General features: G+C 42.3%; 2 protein-coding genes across 5 annotated transcripts in view; both read left to right on the top strand.

The window, feature by feature from the left end:
• Nucleotides 1-465, top strand: part of BACE2 (beta-secretase 2) — a 55,866-nt gene extending 55,401 nt beyond the window's left edge. Inside the window, exon 9 of the mRNA XM_052794458.1 lies at nt 331-465. Coding sequence (XP_052650418.1) covers nt 331-359 — 29 coding nt within the window. The 3' untranslated portion in view covers nt 360-465. The remainder of the gene's footprint in view (nt 1-330) is intronic.
• On the top strand, nt 450-17,078 carry FAM3B (FAM3 metabolism regulating signaling molecule B). 4 transcript variants are annotated; one of them, XM_052794462.1, is made up of 8 exons: nt 450-516; nt 9,622-9,765; nt 10,571-10,694; nt 11,388-11,446; nt 13,767-13,817; nt 15,069-15,156; nt 15,903-16,035; nt 16,947-17,078. In XM_052794462.1, exons 1-8 carry the CDS (start codon nt 450-452, stop codon nt 17,034-17,036), a joined length of 756 nt encoding a protein of 251 aa, XP_052650422.1. In that variant the 3' UTR covers nt 17,037-17,078. The 4 variants fall into 4 exon arrangements, with proteins under 4 accessions (XP_052650422.1, XP_052650421.1, XP_052650419.1 ...); XM_052794459.1 differs by lacking the exon at nt 450-516 and adding an exon at nt 5,544-5,907; XM_052794460.1 differs by lacking the exon at nt 450-516 and adding an exon at nt 7,999-8,150.
• Nucleotides 17,079-17,321: the final 243 nt, after the last annotated feature.

The following is a 17,321-nucleotide window of genomic DNA, read 5'->3' as shown; positions in this document are numbered from 1 at the left end:
TACTGTATGAGATTTTTTTATTGTTGTACACCTTGAACATTCTCTTGGCTGGTGTTTTATACTGATTTTTAACTGCTGATGTATTTTTACAGTCTTCTGGTTTGCACATATATTTCCTTTCTACACCCACCTTTTTCCCCCACACTGTCCTGAAATATTGACCCACTGTCACTGCCCATGTCTGTTGCCATCCTGGCCCACAGGTAAGGTGATACCTTTTTTCTCTTTTCCCCCTCTCTAGGAGGCAGGTCTAAAAGAAATCCAGCTCTCTCACTATGTGAGGGGATTGGGCTTCAAAAGTGAATTTACTGTGGTTTTTTGCTCTTTTAGAACTCCAGCATCACCTTCAGGTGACCTGAGACCATCACAGTGGCATCAGCCTGGGTCCCTGTTGAGAAACCTGGTGTTGGCAGAATGGATCAGGGAAGAGCTCCAGGACATACCACCAGATGTCATCAAGCTACAAGTGCTTTGGGATTGCTGATAGCAGGGACCTTGCCAATCCAGCTCCCTGCGGTAAATCTCTGCTTGACTGAGTGGGCTCACAGAATTGTTTACAACCAGACATGGCTGTAGACCATGTGGGATTGCACAGGGTCTGTGCTAATAGGGACCTGTAGGCCTAATGACCGTGCTGACAGCAGCATTTCAAGAAAACAGACAACAGAGATTCTGTAGGATTGTGCAAAGCCATATCCAAGTATGCAGCATTAAACAGAAGGATTTTCCTCTCCCTCTCATTTTGCCCTTCTCCATACCCTTGCCTTCCTCTTCTGAAAAGTTTGGGCCGCTATGTATTAAAGATGACTAGATTTGGGCCCATAAGGTATTAAGCTATTGCTGCTAATACTGAGGAAAATTTGCTGGTTGACATCTATCTGGATGAAGTGCAATTGAATGTGTTTTTCTCGTGTATCTCTGGATTAACAAAGCATAAGAAAAACAAATAAATATGCCCCACCTTTGCCTTGTTTAACAGGCCAGCAACATCCTGGGAGCTAGACTCACTAGCTTTACAGGTTTTCTAGGTTAGCACCTGAAAGTAATCAGTGCTTGCTTTTTGCTTTTTGTTATACATTGTTTGCATTTTTGCATATCTGGGGGGAAAGTGTTAAGATTTCAATATATCCACAAAAGAAGTACCTAAAAGCCATCATCTTGTTCTAAGTATTTGCTCCTGGGTTTCACAAAGACATTCAAGGTATATGTGGTGGGTTGACCCTGGCTGGACGCCAGGTGCACACCAAAGCCATTCTATCACTCCCCCCCACCTCAGCTGGATAGGGGAGAAAAAATATAACAAAGGGCTCGTGGGTTGAGATAAGGACAGGAGAGATCACTCACCAATTACCATCACGGACAAAACAGACTCAACTTGGGGAAAAGTAACTCAATTTATTACCAATCAACCGGAGTAGGGTAATGAGAAATAAAACCAAATCTCAGAACACCTTACCTCCACCCCTCCCTTCTTCCCGGGCACAACTTCACTCCCGGATTCTCCACCTATCCCCCACAGGGGGACGGGGAGTGGGGTTTACGGTCAGTTCATCACACGTTATTTCTGCTGCTTCATCCTCCTCAGGGGCAGGACTCCTCACACTCTTCCCCTGCTCCAGCGTGGGGTCCCTCCCACGGCAGACAGTCCTCCACGAACTGCTCCAGCGTGGGTCCTTCCCATGGGCTGCAGTTCTTCAGGAACTGCTCCAGCATGGGTCCCTTCCACAGCGTGCAGTCCTTCAGGAGCACACTGCTCCAGCGTGGGTCCCCCACAGGGTCACAAGTCCTGCCAGAAAACCTGCTCCAGCGTGGGCTCCTCTCTCCACAGATCTGCAGGTCCTGCCAGGACCCTGCTCCAGTGCAGGCTTCCCACAGGGTCACAGCCTCCTTCAAGAACCCACCTGCTCCGGCGTGGGGTCCTCCACGGGCTGCAGGTGGATATCTGCTCCACCGTGGACCTCCCTGGGCTGCAGGGGGACAGCCTGCCTCACCGTGGTCTTCCCCACGGGCTGCAGGGGAATCTCTGCTCCGGCGCCTGGAGCATCTCCTCCCCCTCCTTCTTCACTGACCTGGGGGTCTGCAGGGTTGTTTCTCTTACATGTTCTCACTCTCTCTCCGGCTGCCGTTTCTGTCTGTCCCAGCAACTTTTTTTTCCTTCTTAAGTATGTTATTCCAGAGGCGCTACCACTATCGCTGACGGGCTCGGCCTTGGCCGGCGGCGCCATCTTAGAGCCAGCTGGCATTGGCTCTGTCGGACACAGGGGAAGCTTCCCGCAGCTTCTCACAGAAGCCACCCCTGTAAACACCTCCCCCCGCCGCTACCAAAACCTTGCCACACAAAGCCAATACAGTATACTAGAAAAAAAAGTCATTTTATTAAAATGTACATTTAAATCCCTATTTCTCCACATTACTTTTCATGCTACCACAATTCAGGATGCTGAGGTTCCACCTGAATTATAGGCACAAACACACGGTGAACCATGGCTGAGTTATGGCAGCTTGAAGAACTGCTCTTCCACATTGCCACCCCTATTGTCTATGTGTATGTTCTTATCTGTCCCAAGTCTTAGGTAAAATTAGTTAACTTAAACATCAGTTGCATATTTTAGGTAGGTGGTCTAGTTTTTCTAGTAGCCCTTGAAGTCCTTGTGACCTCTACAAGCAAAGATTTGGTACAATATTCTTTCTCTGCCTTACAAACTCTGCATCCATTTTAAGTCGTTAAATTCTTTTAATTCATCCTAGCAGGATTAAAAATACATTGTCGGCCATTTGCGGATGAGCAGAAAACATGTAAATTAAATAGCTATGAGGACTGGAATGACACTTTTGCTAATTTGTTAGCCAAGTGGGACGGATGCAGAAAATACCTCTGCAGGTACAGCAGCTCAAAGGGCAAGCAGAAACTTGCTCTGGCATAATTTTACAGTGTTAGCAAATGCCCATAAACTTTCCCTAAGGACTGTGGCTTTTGTGATCATAAGACAAGAAAAACACATAAGCATTGTGTACATACATTCACCTGTTCCATTTAGTGTCTGCAAGAGTCATTTGTTTCCTGAGTAGATTTCCTGTGCTGCTTATCACCAAAGGGTCTTACAGCCCCACAAGCATCAAGAGTGAAGATTGTTTTGAAAGTTTTTCTCTAAGCTTTCAAATTACAGAATGAACGGTTACAGAACAAGAACTGAAATGATACTTCAAAAGTGTTCTGCATCCCCCATCTTTGATTAATTACTAAAGAACGAACAGTATGGTGGGTTTTTTGCAGACACAAAACTGAGATACCTGAAGTAAAACATTTTAAAGTTTCCTAGTCCGTTGGTGTTTAAAATCCCCTCAGCTAGAGACCACTGCATCCCTGGGCTTTGGCAGGCAAGCAAACCAATTACTGTGTTGCCTGGTTTTGTAGCAAATGCCTGGGTGTAGTTCAATGTAGTTTAAGCAGTAATGAAAATGAAGTAACCTGCTACATTTTCCTTGTGGGTAAAAGCAGGTAAACTGGCAGTTATCCAATGGACGGTGATTGCTAATGACGGGTTTTTTTCACAGTAAGGTGTTGAGGTGGTGACAAAGCTCCTAGGGGCTTAAAATTTTTATTCATGGAGTCTGTGACCCACCAATGCCCATACAATAAATTTATTTCAAAATTAAATTATCCTGAGTGCTAGTTAATTTTCCTTGCTTTAATAAAAGTAGCAGAATTTTTCATTTGGCTATCATGAACTGTAGCATTTGAGGTTTAAAGACACATTATTTTTACTTTAAAGGCTAGATATGCACTCTTCAATAGTTTCAATCATTTATTAGAAGAGACATCATTTTCTGATGTGCCATCTTGCAGGATAACAGTTCCTGCAGAAATAATTGCATATTTGAAAAAGTAACCCAGACCAGTGTTGTCCTTAAAAGTCTCTTGCCCACTCATAACTCCTTCTCCTTTTTGTCCTATGCTTTTCATTTCTTAAGTTTATTTGTCCCGTGCTACCGCTTTAATTATTTGCACACCTAGGCTTTATTGGATGTTGCTTTTCATTTGCAAGCTCCAGTACATGTGAAAATAACCAGCAGCAATACTCCCTCAGGTTTTACCTCCAATTTATAGGATACTATAATATCCCACTCGCAGACGAGGACAAGAAATCCTCTTCTCCAGGGACTGGAAACATTTATAGCTTTCATGGGTGTCCTGGGAGGAAGGCAAAAGCCCCGGTCTGGCTGTGGTCCTGTATGTGCCCTCCTGCAGGATTTTATTCATGTTTGCTGAACTAAACATAATTTCTGTGCATCATTAGAGGCAGAGGGAGCGAAGAAGCTTAAAGGAAACTAAATCAGAGAGTTTTAAGGGCAAACGCTGATTCCCAGTGTAGTTTGAGCAATTTTCAAAATGAAATCACTAGCTTCCTTGTTTGGGTTTTGCCCAACTTGGGGGTGTTCAGCTCAGTTTCCTAAACTTGTTTGAATGCCTACTTCAGTCCTTAGAAGTTGTCCTTGATGTGAGCTGTAATTTCCTTGGGTCAGGGTCAGGGCTGACTGGTGCTGGCAGGACTCAGTGCCCACGCGGGCCTGCAAACACCTATCAACCATAGCAGGCTGGAAACTGGAAGTTTTAAAAACAGAAAAGCAAGCCCATGATGTGTGGAGTCCTGATGGGCAATGCCTTTATCTCACATTACCAGCCGCAGACTAGAAAACATGCGCTGCCAGCAGCATGCTGTAGTTTCACACTCCTTACATCTGGCCTGGGAGGCTGGGGAGCGGGAAAGAAGCGGGGGTGCTGCCCCTCATCCAGAGTGCAAGCGGTGCCAGGTTTTCTGGTGGGGCGATGGGAACCGAGGACTGACCAAGCTACCCCACCACCGGGAAGGAAACATCCAGGCGAGGGTGCACGACACTGCTCGCGGCACTGGCAGGGGCCACCCCAAGAAAAGATGAAGCAAGGGCTCGGCCCGCTGGGTTGGTGTCCGTGGTACGACTTGTGTCACCCCGGTGCTGTGGCGGTGGGTGGAGGAAGGACGAGGGGGCTCCAGCGGGGACCTGCCCCGCGGCCTCAAAAGCTAAAACACCGGCCAGACCCTGGCCATCGCCAGCAAAAAGCCCTTGCTTGCTTGCTTTCTGGGTTGGGTTCAACAGACTGAAAAATAACTGGTTCATTTTGAGATTTGGGGGAAAACAGCTTTTCGAAGGGGCTGCCGGATGGCACGTGAGCCTTCCTTTTGATCCTGCCGGCCGGTTGGTTTCTTTCTGGGGAAAACAACTTTTAGCACTACCTCTTATGTTTGAGTTTTGGGGTGGCGTCTACTGCTGTACCTCCTTGGCTCAAAGGGGGCTCAGTTTGGTGGATGAATCCTCCCTCCCCTCATCCCGCATGCCCTCTCCTCCTCCAGAGCCCCCGCGGCCGTTACAAGCGCCAGGCCCTTGCTTCACCGCCTTTGCCAAGGAGATAACGGGAGGCCGGGATGCTGCCCAGTTTCCCCCGACACCAGCAAACGGCAAAGCGGCCGGGAAGTCGAGGGGGCCGTCGCGCCTCCCCGGCCGCACCCCGCGCCGTGGCTGTGGCCGTCCCCCGACCCCAGCGCCGCTCCTCTGAGGTGCCCCGCGGCTCCCCGGGCAATGGCGGCGGCAAAGCCTCGCCCCCCGGGGTGGTAGCAGCCGCCGCTGCCCCCCCCGGCGGCCCTCCCCGTCAGAGGAAATCGCCCAGGACAGCGGGATGCGGGGCTGCCGTGCCGTGCCGTGCCGCGCCGCCGGCGGCGCCGGGGCGGTGGGGCGCGGACAGGTGGCCGCTCCCCTTCCCGCGCCGTCCTGGTGGCTGCAGGACGCGGTGGGGGAGAGGGACGAGGAGGAGGAGGAGGAGGAAGGGTGGGCAGCCGGCCCCGTCCTGAACAATGTGGCTGAATCGGCAACGTGAGTAGTACTCCCGCGGCGGCGGGGGCCCGTCCCGCCGGGTGAGGAGGACGGCGCGGAGGGCGCGGGTGCCGCCGGCCGGTGCTCCCGGCGAGGCTAGCCGGCGCCTCGCTCCCGCCTTGCGCCCGCCTCAGGCGGGTGGCCCGGAGCCTCTCCCCGGCCGGGCGGGCCATCCGAGCCCCCTCTCGCCGCGGGGAAGAGGCGGCAGAGCTGGTCCCGACGGCGTCCCCAGAGGCGAGCGGGGGGCGAGCGGGGGGCGAGCGGGGGGCGAGCGGGGGGCGAGCCCCCGGCCCGGGGCGGCTGGGCCCCTGGCCAACACCTGAAAACGGGTCGACGCCCAGCTTTTTTAGGTTGGAATAATTTAAGGTCGAGTCTTAAATGGTTTTGTTGACCCCGCCCCGTTAAAGTCCTGCTGCGTACGGGTAGGTGTGTATTAGCGAGGTGTGGCAGCATGGGGATTTTAAGTCGGCTAAGCACAAAAAAAAAAAAAAAAAAATATTGTGCTTACATTTAGTGCTTTAGTTGCTGGCAAGGGGCAAGTGAGCACCCGAGGCAGAAAGGAAATTGGGAGCTGCTGTGAGGTGGGACTGCTACTCGTCGTCTTTTCCTTCTGCTTTGCTGTCTTTCGCGCCCTGCCTGCCACACTGCCATCCGGACGGTCTGCGCGGTTCTTCCTCCCTGCTCCTCTCTGCCCTCTTACCTGTCTGGCTCCGTGAGTATTGCCGAGGATCTCTGGCTGAGTACCTCTCCGTGGCAGAAACGGAGTGAGGGAGGTTCGTGCCACCTGTCCGAGCACAGCAAGCGCCTCGGCGGCACGACGTCCCCTTGCTGCTCCTCGGTGCGGAGCCGAGGAGCCACACAGCCTCTAAAATCAGCAGAAGCGCGGTCTGGCTTTCGTGGATGTAGACCGGACCTTGCGTTTTATAACTCCTAACTGCTGTGGATAGCAAATCTTAAGGTCTCTTAACTATCCTAAGTTTGTCTGAGCTTATGGCTTAGCTGCTATTGTGTAGGTTTTATGCATGTCTATGCAGGTACTCAAAATAAGAGTCTACGTGTGCAGGGTGTGTAACCTCAGTAAATCTAAGAGATCCAGGTGGACCCAGCAGATAGCGTCAATGCAGCCTTGGCAGAATCCAAGAAAGCAAAACCAGAAGTTGATTGACAGTGAAAGTATTTTGTGACAGTTTTGAGAACTAAGTACAAACTGTGCAGGAGAGTTGGTAAATGTATTCCTTAAACCTTAAAAGGCATATTTTAGAAACGTTTAAGGAGCTTGTGGTTTAAGTAAAATACAGAATATAATAACAGAAGTTAGACATTCTGTACTTTCTCTTCTACTTAGGTAAAATGCTATGCTGTTGAGCCTATTTTGCAACAGAGTTGCTCCATAGTTTTGACCAAAACCAGTGCAAAATCACTGTAAAGATAAACCTGCTAAGCCAACAACAGAAAAAGCAAAACAAAACCTGACTGACAGTCTCATAGATCTTTACAAGGCACCCCACACCCCTGAAAATAAAAATCACTGGCATCTTTAAATAAATGTGTAGTTTTCACTTAATTCCTTCTGGGTTTTGTTTTTGAAACTTGTGACTTGGTCTCCTTTACAAATTAAATATATTTTGTCTATAAATCTGATTTTTTTTAACATTCAAAAAGAGAAAAAGTGAGTAAGTTTCATTCTGCTTGGTTTCTGCAGCTTCCTTCTTTTTGGACATGAACTTTGTTCACGTTCACATTCACGGTATGAATGAAATGTTGGAGTACTTTTTAGTATTATTTTAGTGCAGATTTGCACCACTACTAGTGGTAGAGTGAGACAGTTTTCTCCTGGACTGAGGTAATAATTAGGAAATTTGTTATATCTCTGAAGATTCATTATATTACTGTTTTAATCCTTTGATGAAAATATGGTAAGTTTCTCACAGTATCTTCCATAGTCACACAAATGCACACACTTATGATTCCTAAACAATAACACTGAACATTTTAAGAGCTCAGATCAGTATCTTAAAAGGGTTTACTGTCCTCTCTTCCCCCCCTTCCCCCTTTTTTTCTGATGCAGGAAATGAGAAACTGGGTTTATTTACAGAAGAACCTTCAGTGTTCATAATGATCTCCATTCTTCCTCACTGAGGTTCAAGGACAGGAGTACGGCTGTGCTTCATTTGTGAAGGATGACTGGGTCAGAGAGGGCCTCTTGCTACTTCTGTTGCTATTATAAAGAATGGGGAGTTTAGGTGACGGTACTGTTCAGTGTTAGCTTTACCAGTCTGCTTTTTCTGCCGTGTTTTGTTAGGCTTTTTATTTTTAAAGCTAGGTAGAATGCAGGAATAACCACATGCACAAATACAGGATAGCGAGTAGCTAGAGAGATAAAATCTTTGCAGGAAAAAGATCTGGTCTTTATGGTGGATTATAAACGGAACCTGAGTCAATAAAGTCTACTCTTTTGAAAAAAAGTCAAACTTCCTTTTGGTATGAATAACCAGTAGAGCCTCCCAAATGGGTGTGTTGGACTGGTGTGTCCATTCTGCAGTAAAAGGTGCAGAGCAATTGGGCAGAATTCATGGGAGGGCAGTAGGACCTGTAAAACAGGACTTGAGGAGAACAAGTGAATAATTTGGCCTTATTCTAGAGAAGGGGTAGGGCAGAAATCTTAATATTTATAAAAGGCAGTTCCAAGAAGCAAAGGAATATCTTCTTGAGTGTAAACAGTTATAAGGAAGATTTAGACTAGGTAATAGGCAATATTTTCTGGCAGGTTTGCAAAGTGAACATACTGGATGTTTTTGGACATTGGTTCTGTTGAACTTGATTTTCAGGACTATGAAACTAAAAATTTTCCTTTTTCGCTTTAAAGGATGATTATGTTCAAGGACATGTTTCTTTACAGATCAGGAAGTATCTTGTGACATCAAAACATCAGTGTTTCACTATTGCAGTGTGATATTTCCTTGTTCAGCATCATGAATTAGGTGGCACATTTCTTCTAGATCAGGAATGCATGTTAGCCTTTCTGATGATGAGGAAGAGGAGATATCCAATATGGAATTTATTTCTATTTCTTCATAGTCAGGAAAATTGTGAATCCTGTTGTTTTTGTAGTGTGTAGATGTGCTGCTAATACAGTCCATGGAAACTATGATACAACTGAGAAGAGGTGAAACAGTCACTCTAGTCATGTTTGAATGCAGTCAGAGCTCATTGTGTGAACGAGATTATTTGGGCCTTCTTCAGTTATTTTTACCCAGCGTGTCAAAAGGGTGGATGGAGGGAGTTCCCTGTATGGTCAGTGTTTTAAACCATTCCTGTAGCATCTGCCTATCACAGAAAATCAATAGCAACTGCATACCACCTGTATAGTCATGTGTAGTATCTGGTACTTACATTTCAGGGTCAAAATCCTACTAGGATTAAGTTGAACTTCATGTTTCTTTGGGTATTATGTGTGTGGATTGAGGGGAGTCTTGAGGGGAGTTTTCTGCCTGAAGATCAAGTTTTAGAAACGCAAGGGGTTGTCAGAAATGGGAATGCAACAAATGCTCTATCGCCACATCTCTGAAGGCTGTGGTTGAGACAGTACATAAGAAATAAAATAGCCAGTTTGTGTAGCAATGCCAGAGAAAATACAATATTTCGTCTGTTGCTATGAAAACATCTTTATGTCTCTGTGGTTTTCTTTCTTCCTTTTTTTTTTTCCCTTGGCAGATCTTGTGAAATTTTCAGGGCTCCTGTTGATATGGTTGGCTGCTTGGTACTTGGGATACTTAGTCGCTGCTCTTATACCCAAAGAGACAATAACAAGATCTATTGCTAATCTTCAAGACATTGGAAAGAAACCAATGTTGAGGGGTGTGTAGTTGCATTTTTTTTTTCTTATACTATATTTAATGTTGTATATTTACATGCTAAATGACAAATGGCTTGTTAGCTGATAAATGATTTGGTGTGTGCTATTGTAAGAATGAAGCTGGCTGTGTGAAGTTAATTAGTGCAAGTCTGAACTATTTCTTAGACACTATCTTTGAAGAAACACAATGTCAGCCTATATTTGCCAGTATGCAAATATAATTAATTGAATAGTAATGTAAGAAAACCTTATTTGTTTGGTCGCATGTAAGCACACAGCTGCAGCTTTGGTTCTGTCACACGTATTTTATAGTTATGGTGAACTGTTGAATCACTAACCAAACTTTGTGATTAAATTCTCATTATTTCTTTCCTCTAATCTGACTGGGGGGCTTAATGTGTACATTTTTGTCATTCTATGCCTATATTATCATGTGAAAAAGGCTTAAAATGAGAATGATAGCCATTAACTTCAACCTATTGGTACGAATCCTTCATCCCTCTAGCCCTTGTTTCCTGTTATATGAAATAGCACAAAATAATTACTGTAGATTCAAATCAGATCATAGTATATGGGGCATTTTCCCTAGATAAGCTTGCTCTCGATCCCAGCAGCTGTTTGAAAGTCAATGATAACTTAAAGCCCAGGCAAATCTGTGATAATGTTGCCATGATACCGGAAAACTGGCAGGATTGGCTTCTGTGTGTATATGTTTGAGCTTAGCATGTTGACATTTAGTGATGCTTTCCATATAGAAATTGTTTATGCAGCAGCCAAGAAAACATTTTCTCTTCTTTGTTGTTGTAGCCCCAGTCCCAAAAAGGCAGAAGTGTGATCACTGGTCTCCCTGCTCACCTGGGAATTATGCCTATCGGATTCTTAGTGGTGGCGGCAAAGGAAAGATGGCTAAAATTTGTTTTGAGGATGAGCTGTAAGTACCAGTCTAACTTTAAATCTAAGCAAGCGCTTTGTAGTGTGAAGAAGGGTGTTTCACTGTTTTGGTTCAGTAGCAGCAAGTAAGCTCCTAGCAGGGGACTTCTATTCTGGTGATAAACTTCGCAATATATCTGGCAATATTTAACTCTCTCCTGCCCCCCCCCTTTTTTTTAAATACCTAATCTTGGTTTATTTTCTTTGCTTCTATACATAAGCTGCATTCAACTGTTAGTTTCAAGTATGATTTTTAATTTTCATGGTGCAGGATAGCTAGTTTACAGTATGTTGAATGGTCAGCACCTTCTGAAAGTCAGGTTCTTTCATGGCTTTTCAAACTGGACAGGTAGAGTGACTTCAAAACCTTGCAATGATCTTTTGTGTAGATATAGTCCACACAGAATACAGCCACAAAACTGCATTTTATGTTGAGGTTTATCTTTCTGGCAGCCTTTGTATGAAGTACTTTCTTGATCTTGCTCATGTTGAAAGACTCATTGTGCATCGTTGAAGGAAACTGATAAATTGTGCAAGATTTTTAAGCATAGCTCTTGTTTACTACAAAATCTTGAATTAAGTAACTGAAGAAAATATGAACATCAGAAAGTGACTTAACATTGGTAAATATAACTTTGGATCAGAGCTTCTGGATGAATGCATTCTACTGATACTGTATTTATTTCAATTCCAGGCTTATAAGTGAAGAGAAGGGTAGTGTTGGAAGAGGTATAAACATTGCTATTGTGAATTGTAAGTAAGAGAAAAATTGTTAGAGAGACATACTTTTGTACTGCAATAATTTACAAAGGTTCTTGGGGGGATTGGGGGTTTTTTTGTTTGTTTTGGGTTTGGTTTCTTTTTACTAGCTAATATGGAAGGAAAGGGAAAGGAAAAAATTGCAAACTTGATTCATGTTAAATGTAAGAAAAACAAATCTGTGTTTGAGAGAAATAGTCTTCTGGATAAACAAAAGAAACATGTTCATAATCGGTATAAGAAAATAGAAAATGTGTACATAGAAGCCATATATGTGTATTTTATTAGATAAATGAACTGCTTCTTATGTAACATAGCAAAAATATCCGCGATCTCCAGCAGTAAGACTCAACTTTCAGATTCAGTCCTTGACAGAAGATACCTACTGCTCCACTGATAAGGGGCAAGCGGTAACTGAGAATTGCAGTGCTGCCCCGAGGTACAACCAAGGTACTAATTCCATTTCCAATGGGGTCAGTGGACAGAAAGACAAACTCAAAGCTTGATTAATATTAAGCTGCCATTATATGTCTTTGCTTAGAGTAGGAGCTATTGGAAAGCAGAAGGTGCAGTTTATTCCAGATCTGGAGGCACTGTTTTAATTTAGATGAATGGGAATGGTGATGAAGTGCAGTGTATTCAATAATGGATCCTGAGAGAAATGAATGCCTAAATGTGTTGGGGGAGGGGAAGAAAGGGAGTTCAGATGCACAGTCAAGTTGGCTTTGATCACAAAACATGTTCCAGTTTTTCTGTCTCAGTATTACTAAGCAAGATCTTGACGTTGTCTAAACTTGCATGATTTTATTGAAGTCATAGGCTTAAATTACCGCTGACAAGAACCTGTTCCAATTTTTTTTTCCCAGTTAACTACTATGCTTTTTTTTCCAATAAGGAATCATAAAAACTTTACTGGTTATAATAGGTAAACAGTTAAAAATGAGTTTTCAGCATAAAGCTGTAGAGTAAGAGGGCAAATATTCATCCTGAGTGCATAAGCAAGGTTATAGCAAATACGAGTAGGGAACTAGCATTGTCTTTGCATCTGACATTAGTGAGGAAAAAAAAGTGATATATCAAATTTTACACATTTTTAAACAGCCATTTCCTTCATCATACATATAGTTGTTTTAGCTACACTTTCATCTCCATCTGCAGGTAAATCTGCCCATTATCTTGAACGAATTTGTAGTGAGACATATTTTCTACATATCTTCTAATTAGATCAGTCAAGCTAATGACTGTGCTCAGTAAGTTTCCTATGGTATCACACTTGTATTTTATTCCATAATAACTCTTTCTTCTCTGAATGAATATGGTCTTTTGTGAAAAGGAAGACAGAACTATTAAGCCCAAGCTAACAACACAGAGGGAGAGAAAAAGAATTTTGTGGATTTCTGCAGTCGTCACTACAGCCTTTTCCTTTTTTTTGCAACCTCTGCTCAGAAGCCCAGTTCTAGAATGCTGTTTTACCACTGACAGATTTTTGCCACCTTTTACCCTCATCAGTGTGATAAACCTGCCATTTAGAATCCAGTGTTCAGAAGAATTTGCCTTCATGATTTTACCGTATATGGATCAAAAGATAAGCCAGAAATGAATCAGGAACTGCTGGATCTTCTCATTAGAAATGAGCTGACACACTACATGGAAAAGACCCTCTCATGTAGCAGGGATATGGGTCTTGGATAATGAAAATCAATTAACTCAGTTGGCATGGATTTAGAAATTTGAAAAGTATTTCCAATTGTACATGTGTTGTTTGAACAAAGATAGCCATCTAAAGCAGCATAATTAATTATTAATATTGACCAAAATGTTTTGGAATGACTAATTGTTTGCATGCCCAATTTCTGATATGGTAATGATGAGTGTTGAGTTTCTCTCCATTGAGATTCAAATGGTATGAAAGCTTGCACACCTGAAACTGCACAGAATAGTATTAAGCTCATTCAGATAGTCTTAGGCTTAACCAATTTTCCTGTTTATGGTTGTGAGCTAGTATAGTATTTCTAGATCTAAAACCATGGAAGCACACAATAAACTGAACTCCTTCCTTAAAATAAAAAGCAATAAAAATGGTTTAGTCACATTTGATGATTCAGAGACTACATGAAACAAAATATTCTTCCCAAATCTTAAACTTATGTTACTCCATATTCCTTCCAATTTAAAAACTTAAACAAAAGAAGACTCAGAAGCCCAATAATACACAAAATCAGAGATGCCTAGCTTTAGCCGAAAACACTGTATATGCTGACTGCATTTAATAATTTTTGCTCATATTTACACAACTTTTTTTTTTTAATTACAGATAAAACAGGAAAAGTTACATCGGCAAAATTTTTTGACATGTGGGAAGGAGGTAGGGAAAAGAGTGCAATAGAGCTTTTGTTAGTGTTTCAGCATTAAGAAAGGACTTATATTTGTATAATTATCCTGTTCTTTCAAATGACTATGATTGTAATATCAATGGGAATAAGCTAGAAGCAAACAGCTGTTATCTTCATAAAATATGCTCTTGGCAGATCTGATGACAAATTTTGCCTGAAAAGCTGAATTTCTCCTGTTGGTTGAGATAGTTCATTGTCTTTTTTTTTAATTGTTTTGCCTTTTTTTTTTTTTAATTGTCAAATTGCCATTTTTTAATTGTCTTTTTTTTTTTCCTCCATTATTTCAGTCTGGTAGGAATAGCACTTAACCAGGTACCACATCCAAATACTTCACTCAGCAAAATTCCTTTTCCTGGCAGATTTTGTTCTATTTTAGTTGTAAAATCATCATAGGAAATATGTTGGTCTGTTTCTTAACATCCTTCCATGTAGCTAGAAAGATGATTTTAAGAATATTTAAGCTATTTAAGAATAGCTTTTAACATGTTTTCCAAACTTTGAATGACAACAGTTTCCTTACCTATTAGTAAGGAGAAACAGAATGCTATGAGGCACTGGAAGCTGATTATCTGACCATTTAAGAATGCTTGTGACTTTATGTGCATGAATAGAAGTCAAATTGGGACTAATCATGATGCTACAATTTTATATATGGTATGTAGACTGTAATGTCTCCAGGGTGCCTGTTACATTTTTTTTGTTTGGAAAACAAGTGTCTTGTGTATGTTTAGCAATTGCAAAACCAATAAATAGCTTAGTGCTGCAAATAGGCTGCTACTTAATGAAAGTGGGTGGACAATGGGGTGTGTAACTCAGCTCTACAGTTAGCGTGGTAATATTCCATGGTAGTATTAGCATGGAAGCTCACAGAATAGCAATGACTTCTAGGCTATTCCATGCTTTGCTTGCATGTATAATATTATGTGAGGTAAACATAAGAAACCATCTATATACTTATCCTGGGCGTAAATGGCTTTTGTAGAAGTTCAGAAGTATCTTTGTTTACTACTGGGAAATGCAGATCAATCCATGCTCTCCTAGCCTTCAGTGAGAGCTAGCAGCTTTCTGCACCTTTCAGGATTAGACCCTCTGCCTGTAAACAGAAAAACTGCCTCATTAGGTCTCATTTTGAATAGACAAGGCCAAAAAGTGAAAAGAAGTTGAAAGTAGGTGGACTGTGATATGTGTGTAATGCATAATCAGTTTTGTAATTGATTCAACAGACCACTCAGGAGAGATGATGACTTTCATTAGAAATGCACCAGAAGGGTCCCTCCTTTTGATGGTGACTCATGATGATGGAAGCACCCGGTAAGCAGGTTATTCATGACAGGCTGAGGAACAGAGCAAATAATAGCTTGAAAATCACTATTGCATAATGGTGTAAAGGAATGGTAAATTTCACTCTATAGTCAGGGTTGTTCTCTCTTTTCCTGCGTAAAAGGTTTTGGTTCCATGTCCATTCAGTGCTTGCCCATATCATGTATGTTGATGCTTCCAAAGAGGGATAGATAGTGTTGTATTTGTTTAAAAGCACCGGTAGTCCTCATAAAGGGCACTGCTGTTACCTCTGGGTCACAACCTTCTATTAAGAAGGTATCCACACCTCCAGTTATAATGTATCTATCTAGTTTGCATTCCTTCTTACGTCTTAACCTGATTCTTCAAGTGCTTTCGAATCTTAGGGTTTTTTTAGTTGAATTCATGATATGACAATTATACAGGGAAAGACTTAATCATGCAGTTGATAAACATTTGATGCCCTTGTCCTTATTTAAGAAGGATTGAACCATCAAATAGTATTTGAGATACATTTTTCTTTCTGCTGTGCTGTTACAAACAGGTTGGATTAACATCAGGAATGTAGAAAGGAGGAAGAAAAAGAATTTTGCTCTGTGAGTTTAATGGCATGCTACTAAGACAGCTCTCAGGATTTTTTAAACTTCTCATTTTTGCTTCTGCTGACTTACTACAATAAAGCATGAATCAGCTGTGTTCTTTTTCAGCATTTTTCACATGCTGAACTTTTAACACTTTCTTTCACTACATTTTCCTAGGTTAAAAAATGATGCCAAAAAATTAGTAGAAGAGCTGGGGAGTAAAGAAATACAGAATATGAAGTTCAGGTCAAGCTGGGCTTTTATAGCTGCCAAAGGCTTCAAGCTGCCAGATAACATCCAAAAAGAAAAGGTCAGGTTCATTTTGTTTTCACTTTATATTTGGCTGTGTATCAGATATAACCTTCAGGTGCAGATTTTGTATGTTGGCTGTAATAACTGTAGCCTGTTCAGTAAGCCTCAGTCGCACAAAGCAAGTTCTCTAATGTATCATCATTCTTTGCTTTGGATCTGGGGCATGTCCATGTACAGTACTGACTTCTACCGCACTAGCACTAAATCATCTGTAGATAAATTTCAGAAGTGACCAGCGATTCTAGAGAGTCTCAGTTTTGAAATGTCCAACCTGACATGCTCTACAGAGACTTACGTTTTCTTCTGGAAGGACAAATTCCAAGGACTTCCTAAAAATAAAGACTGTTTTTATATGAAAATTGGGCTGTCTAAAATTGGCTGTGCAAGTACAGCAATGCTTGCATCACAAAACTTTTCTGAATAACTTGCCCTCAGGCTTCAGGAGGACTAAAGATACCATTTTTATATCAGATTTCTGTTTGCATCTGTGACCTTGTTGTATTTGGTTTCTATAAGCCCAGTAGTGCTCATCTGTATGACAGAGGCAGGCAGAAATGAGAAAACCCAATACAAAGGTCAGTTCCCTTGATGATACTGACTCCTCCAAAGGCATGTGAAATTTCCATAGATTTTTTTCCCAGAATATTGTTGCAATTTTCTTCACATTACAGAGCTTCTGCTCATACAATTTAGTATATGTATGACAGCCATCTGGGAAATAAATAAAGCACTCTGTGTAAGAGAGAAGCTGGTGTAATCTTCACCCGTTACGTCGAGCAAGATGTGCAACGTGCTCCTTAGCTTCCCAGTCCTGCCCCATTACCCCCTTCTGTTGTATGAGATTTGATTTGACAAAGTAGTTTGTAAATGGAGAACGAACTATTGATTTTTTTTTTTTTTTTTAAACAGATAAACCATTCTGACAAGAAGAAGAACAGATACGATGGCTGGCCAGCTGAAATTCAAATAGAAGGCTGTATCCCAAGAAACCTGATCTGAACTAATGCATACCTCACTAATAAAGATGATTCTATATTTTTATATCTGTGACTCTAGTAAATTGCCTCCAGAACCAAATAAGCATCTGAACGCTAATTGTAAAATAAGTCATATGCACAGTTTTTAACGTTTTTTTCCTCTGTGAGGTTTTACTCCAATCTGAAAACTTGTAGGTATTTTGATGACAAATGGAAATAAAATACTCTGGTTTGGAATTACAATGTTCAGGAAGTCAGTCATAAAATACCAGGATTTTTGAAAGTGAGTATACATTGTCATTAGTAA

This window comes from Harpia harpyja, chromosome 8 (assembly GCF_026419915.1).
Source record: "Harpia harpyja isolate bHarHar1 chromosome 8, bHarHar1 primary haplotype, whole genome shotgun sequence".
Taxonomy (NCBI): Eukaryota; Metazoa; Chordata; class Aves; order Accipitriformes; family Accipitridae; genus Harpia; species Harpia harpyja.
This window is presented reverse-complemented; position numbering and strand designations above follow the sequence as displayed.

What these genes read in the sequence shown, in the direction of transcription:
- FAM3B (XM_052794462.1), top strand. Translation starts at nt 450, where the DNA reads ATGTCATCAAGCTACAAGTGCTTTGGGATTGCTGATAGCAGGGACCTT. An exon ending in AAAGAAACCAATGTTGAGGG is followed by an intron (nt 9,766 to 10,570) that starts GTGTGTAGTTGC and finishes TTGTTGTTGTAG; the next exon opens with CCCCAGTCCCAAAAAGGCAG. An exon ending in AAACATTGCTATTGTGAATT is followed by an intron (nt 11,447 to 13,766) that starts GTAAGTAAGAGA and finishes TTTTAATTACAG; the next exon opens with ATAAAACAGGAAAAGTTACA.